General features: G+C 42.9%; 1 protein-coding gene across 1 annotated transcript; it reads right to left on the reverse strand.

Annotated features, from left to right (window-relative positions):
- Positions 1-822: 822 nt before the first annotated feature.
- On the reverse strand, positions 823-3,571 carry LOC147367557 (histone H4-like). Its single transcript, XM_086417017.1, has one exon. The coding sequence runs from the start codon at positions 3,545-3,547 to the stop codon at positions 3,101-3,103; it is 447 nt and encodes a 148-aa protein (XP_086273143.1). The 5' UTR covers positions 3,548-3,571; the 3' UTR covers positions 823-3,100.
- Between the last annotated feature and the right edge of the window lie 3,034 nt (positions 3,572-6,605).

Genomic DNA, 6,605 nt, shown 5'->3' on the forward strand with positions numbered 1-6,605 from the left:
CACTTTCACTTTTCACTTTTATGCATTGGAGAAGGAAATGGCAGCCCACTCCAGTGTTCTTGCCTGGAGAATCCCAGGGACAGGGGAACCTGGTGGGCTGCCATCTATGGGGTCGCACAGAGTCGGGCACGACTGAAGCGACTTAGCAGTAGCAGCAGCAACATTCCATTGTATATATACCTGTGGAGAGAGAGCGCAAATTAGGTAAATGGTTTGTTCAGCCTCTCTCACCCCACGTTTCATAAATAATGACCATGTAGCAGCTGAGATCATTTGTAGCAGTGTGCATGCACATCACTAGGTACTCGCTTGGTCACAAGCTACTTTGTGCTGTAGGGATATATGAGCTCCACCTAGAAAGCAGCAGCGTTACTGCTGCATCAGGGCTGTGTCTATTGCATCAGCCAGGAGAGGAGATAATATAGCATGTCTGCTGCCATGACTGCTACGCCAGCCAGGAGAGAGGCTGTGTTATGGCTGTTGTGTCAGCCAGGAGAGAATAAATGTGTCTGCAGTTGCTACTGCTCCTCGAGTCTCCTTCCAGCCTCTTAGCTCATGCCTTGCCTACCCTGGGTTCAACGAACAGTATGCACAGTGAGATACAGCAAGACAGTTGGCGTCAAGAGCAGGATCAGTAATACAATACCACATCTTTTTATTCATTCATCTGTCAATAAACATTTAGGTTGCTTCCATGTCTTGGCTATTGTACATAGTGTTGCTATGAATGTTGAGGAGCATATATCTTTTTGAATTAGAATTTCTTCTGGATACATGCCCAAGAGTAGAATTGCCATATCATAGGGTAACTCTGTTTTGAGCTTTTTTTTTTTTTTTTTAATTATAGCAGTTTTACTGATATATGGAAAAGTTACCTTAACACGTTTGCAATTGTTATCTGAAATTATTTAGACTGAAAACAAATAAACTAGAAGATATTTAGTAAGACAACTGAGTGAGACTTGATCATCAAAATTAACAAATTAGTCAAGCTATCCAGGGTTTTGTCTTTGGTCATCACACGTCTTATTTTGCCTAACATGTTTTGAGCTTTTGAGGAATCTCCATTCTGGTTTCCATACTGGTTTCATACATTCCCACCAACGGTGTAGGAACACCTTCCCCGCTTTTTACTAAACAGCCTCTATTTTATTGAATTTTTCAAGTTAGATTCCTTCATTTAAAGGTGCCTAAACAGCCTCTTATGCCCTCTATCATGTCTTTTTTAATTTCCCCTGTTTATTCATGAGATACTTCCTTTAACTTTTGTCTCATTCGAAACAACATACATTGAGCAATTACAATGAGCCAGCTGCTGTGCTAGATTCTGTGGGCACCATAGTGAGTCGATGGACACACTTGGCGTCTGCTCAAAGCTGAACATCCACAGGAGAAGAGAGAGAGCCATGCAGCCATAGTCTAGGTTGCTGTAAAGGGTGATGCAAGCCCACGTGAGGGGCATTTGTTCTAGAAGGTCAGTAAGGGGTTTCCAGAGACGGAAAGCTCCAAAGCGACACCTGAAAGATCTCTTTCTTCTTGCTCCTTACTGTTTGTCTCTAATTACTGCTTTCCATCACCTTTATCTCACTTGGCATTTGGTATTTTCTCTTATACTTGTTCTTCCATTTGTATCTTTTAGACCTGAATCCAACAAACTTTTATGGAGCATCTGCTGTGGCTTAGAGGCTGCCCTAGGGACAAGCTGATAGACTAATAGTGGAGACAGTGGTACAGAACATCGGTGACTCCCGACCTTCTCATGAAAATTGTTCAGGATGCTGGCAAAGCACAGACAAAGGACCCTTCCTCCCTATGATGCTCTGCTCTGCACAGCCCTTTCTCTGTGGCTCCTTCATCTCCTTTCCCTCTTCCCCAGTCCATCCTCTGCTGCGTTTCCCATTTTATTCCCACCCTTGTTAACGCTCTTCGTTTTCACATTTATAGAGCTCACCATTCTGCTCATTTCCTAATCCTTCCATTTTTTCAAGTGAGGAATATAAAAATAATGCAGTCAATTTTATTCTATTTTTTCATCAGGCATCAAAAGCATACTTAGGCCAAAGGCATAAAATATGCCACTCTGAGATTTGATTTTGTTGAACTGCAAGAAAAGTGTTCCTTCGTCTAACTCCTCTGTCAGTTTCATGCCTTAGTTTGCCTCCTCTGTGTTTCCCCCTATTCATTTAATTCATGCTGTTGCTTTTATTTTTTAAAGTTCTGTTTCCTCTTAATCTCTTCTGAAAGTGAACAAATGAATGAATGATTACTGAAAAGGATATTTGGGGTATGCAAGAAGGGATAAAGAGGATATGAAATCGACTTTGCCCTACTTAGTCTATGGTTCGTTTATTTTTCTCTGTCCTTGGTTTCTGTTAGTTTGGCTCCTCCCTGGTCTCTATTGTTTAATTAAGGTTCCTTGCCTCTTCCCACAGGCTCCTGCTTGCACTGCGTTGCTCAAGTTTGTTTCTGAGACAAGAGTTGCTGACTCCAAATCTGCAACATAACTGATGAGGAAGAAAGAACAGCTCGTTTTAATGCAGTTCATGTCATCTATGTAACCTTGGTGTCTCCATAAAATTCTTCCTGGTATTTAAAAGAGTTGATAGCTGAGATAAGATTTTTAAAATATCAGTATTAACAAAACCCAGGCCTCAATGAAGCATAATCCAATGGAAATTATATGCAAAGCAACAGCCCCACCAGGGTTCACAAGCCACAGCTGAAATGTTATTATTGTGCAATGAAAATCTACAGCTTCCTCACTATGGAATCAGGACATAAACTTTAACAAAGTCACACTCTGCTTTTCTTCAACCCCAAGGACAGCCTAATCAGACCACAATACATAAGAACTCTCTTTTCTTTCCTTTGTTTTATTTTACTTTCTTCTCTCTTATGAAAATAAAACTTTAAACTCAAAATGGACAGCAAAAAAATAAAAAAATTCTTTTTTAAATTTCATTTCCTTTAAGAGAAAATCATTCTTTACTATGCCACTAACGGCTGAGTGTGAAGTGGTGTTAAATCTCACTTACAACTTCTAAGTCAGGGCATTTGCTTTGTATCCTATTGGAATTAAATTATACCAGCATCCAGAAATCTAAGCAGGGAATGTGGAGGAAGAGGAGGCAGAGGAAGGAGGCGGGAAGGAGAAGGAAGGAAGCAGAGAGAGGAGAGAAAGCAAGAGGGAGAAGAATTTCTTTTTTTTTTTTTTCCGAAGCCCTGAAAAGGGCCTTTTGTTAGGTGAATGGTAGAGGGTGCGGCCCTGTCGCTTGAGCGCGTAGACCACGTCCATGGCGGTGACAGTCTTGCGCTTGGCGTGCTCGGTGTAGGTGACCGCGTCGCGGATCACGTTCTCCAGGAACACCTTCAGCACCCCGCGGGTCTCCTCGTAGATGAGCCCGGAGATGCGCTTCACACCACCACGACGAGCCAGGCGCCGAATAGCAGGCTTGGTAATGCCCTGGATGTTATCACGAAGGACTTTGCGGTGGCGCTTAGCGCCTCCTTTACCCAGACCCTTTCCGCCTTTGCCGCGACCAGACATGACGAAGACCTGAAGACCCGATAAAGCATCGGGAGAAGAATTTCTTAAGAAAAGGAACTTCTTAAGCCATCAGGACTGCAAAGCGGGATTCAGTTGGTTTGAAAACTATTCAGAGATGTTTAGCTCCAGAAATGTTTAGGTCAGATGGAGCAGCTGCTATTTTGGGCAAAGGAAATTGTGGTCACTTAACTGACATGATAGAATCGCATGATAAATCACTTAGTTATTGTCTTACAATCTGATAGCTCAGCTGGTAAAGAATCCACCTGCAATGCCGGAGACCTGGTTTCCATCCCTGGATTGGAAAAATCCCCTGGAGAAGGGAAAGGCTACCCACTCCAGTATTCTGGTCTGGAGAATTCCATAGACTGTATATAGTCCATGGGGTCACAAACAGCTGGACACAACTGAGTGGCTTTCACTTTCACTTTCACTTACAATCTGAGTTGGAAGGGATGGGGAAGGTCTCTGAGCCCCACTGGCCATCTCATCTTGAAATCTTTCTCCTCCCATTCTCATCAAGAACTAGAATTTTAATCATTTTGTTCACTTCTTTTTTCAGTTTTTGGAACTCAATTCTTAATCTCTTCTAGGATTTACTCTTTCCTAGATATTCACGACAACTCTGCTCTCCTATTTCTAGGATATTTGGTGTTACCTATTTTTCCTGACTCCTACTTTTCCTGGAGTTTTTCAAGTGATGTGCTCACCTTTCCAGGTTGTCACCCTCTTCCTTTTTAGGTGACTTGCTCTGAGCCCAGTCACCCACATTTTCCAGAATCCTGGAAAGCAGTCATTTTTGCTTGTAATCATGGAAATGACTATCCTCTAGAGATGAGCACCCTGGTTCTCACTTTGTATTCAGAAGATAATGCCAAGGTAAATCATTCCTAAATGATAACTAGTCATGGGGATTACCCTGGCCATGATGCTGGAGAGATGCCTGGAAGACTTACCTCAAGCTCACTTGGCTAAACAATCATTTACCTTTCTGCACATCTCATTCCATTGGGAAGCCAAGAATTTCACTGGCCAACATTTCCAAGATATTAATCAGTGTCATCTAAGTATTTAAGGAAAATGCTCAGGGTAATGCACTGACCGTGTAGGACATAAGGAAATCAAGAGCAGAAGTGAATCCGCCCACCCTTCTGTGGTTATATAGGTCAAGGCATAAGCCTTGAGAGGGTCTCGCTTGACAACAGCATGGCAAGGTGGTTAGTCAGCCTCTGAGCATAGACTGCTTTGGTTTAGATCCAAGTTCTGCTGCTGACTATCAAGATGACCCAGACAAGTTACTCAGACTCCCAGAGCTTCCATTACGTCATATGTAAAATGCTTCAAAGAGTGAATGATACATTGTAGGTGATTAATTCATGCTTGCTATTTTTATTATTGCCACTTTCATCAGCTTTGGATCAGTTTATGAGCTTTGTTAATGAACAATTAAATAAACTGCACATTCATTTGTACCAAATAGCAGTTATCAAAATAACTAATTCACTTTTGCAGAGTACCAGCTATGTGCCCACAAGCTGAGCACTGTGATAAGGGCCCGGCAGGCACCAGTATTTAATGTTTTCAATGATGTTAAGAAGTAGGGGATAGAATTACTATCTTTCTACATGGAGGGAATGGAGAGTCAGGGATAGTAATCAACTACCCAAGGCCATTCACTAGTGTCAAAAAAGGCTGTTTATTTATACCCAGCTCTCCAGCGCCATAGCTCATGCTCACACCACTATGAGTTCCTGTCTTCCTATACATCAGCTCACAGGCAAAGCTGAGCTCAATACATTGGGCATTATTGAAATTTAACAAGGACCAAATTGTGTGTGGATCTGTGTCTGTTGTGTGTGTTTGCTTAAATCAGATTTATCAATTAAGAAAAACATCTTAAGCATTTCTTTTTCAGACAATGGATCAAGCCTATAAGACAGATGCCTAGAGAGCCCTTTACAAAACTCTGCACTAGCAAAATCACGCCCAGAGTGAAAGGGGGTTCCCACCCTGAGTCTCCACCCCCTTGTTCATCCTTGCTGGCTCCTGCACTTGACTCTCATACTCAAGATTAATTTGTTCTGATTGTTAGCATAGCTACTGCATCTGTTCTCAAATAACAAATTCCACCTCAATTCTTCACTTTTCTCCTGGGTTGTTCAGAACACCACTGCTATCAAATCACGGGGGGACTGAGAGTTTGTGTGAGGAGAAACAATGCTTTTTTCAAAGTGAGGTTAACACATGGAAAGACCATTTCATGAGTGATGAGTGTACTTGTTTCCTGCTGCTGCTGTTATAAGTTACCACAGACTTAGAGGCTTAAAACAACACAAATTTATTATCTTATAGTTTTGGACACCAGCAGTCCAAAATGGGTCTCCTGGGCTGAAATCAAGGTGTCGGCAGGGCTGTGTTCCTTCCGGAGGCTCCAGGGGAGAATTCATTTCCTTGTTTTTCCATCTTCTAGAAGCTGTCACATTCCTTGGCTCTTGGCCTTTTCCTGCCAGAAATTGCATCTCTCCAACCTCTGCTTCCATTGTCAGATCTCCTTCTATGACTTCTCCTCCCTCTTTAACTTGTGAGTCCATTGGCCCACCAGGATAAATTCCCCATCTCAAGCTCCTTAACTTTGTCACACCTGCAGAGCCTCCTTTGTCATGTGAGGTAACATATTCACAGTTTCTGGGGACCTTCTCTGGGGGTCATTATTCTGCCCACTGCAGTGGGTATTCCATCTGTTCAGGGTCCGGGGACTCTCACTATAACCGCTGTGAAGGTGCCTGTACTGTGGGACCTTCCCTCATGCTGGGAAGGAGTTTGTAGGACTCTTCCCTCCCCGTAAGGCCCAATGTAAGCATTGGGTCCATACGCCTTTCCTGAAAGGCCTTGCTGAATGCCTTAAAGTTGGGAGGGAGGGATCCACATGGGGCCTCCATCAAAGCAGTTGTATCAAGGAGGAACAAAATATTTCTGCCTGTTTGCTCCCTCTACTGCCTCTGCTTCCGTGGGCTCAGAAGAAGGGAGCTGAAGGCAGGGTCTCACCACCATTTTTACA

This window comes from Bos grunniens, chromosome 8 (assembly GCF_055505025.1).
Source record: "Bos grunniens cultivar Pamir isolate PY7600 chromosome 8, Bosgru_T2T1.0, whole genome shotgun sequence".
Lineage (NCBI taxonomy): Eukaryota > Metazoa > Chordata > Mammalia > Artiodactyla > Bovidae > Bos > Bos grunniens.

Bases quoted from the DNA above. Each gene is read 5' to 3' on its own strand.
- LOC147367557 (XM_086417017.1), bottom strand. From the start codon at position 3,547: ATGTCTGGTCGCGGCAAAGGCGGAAAGGGTCTGGGTAAAGGAGGCGCT.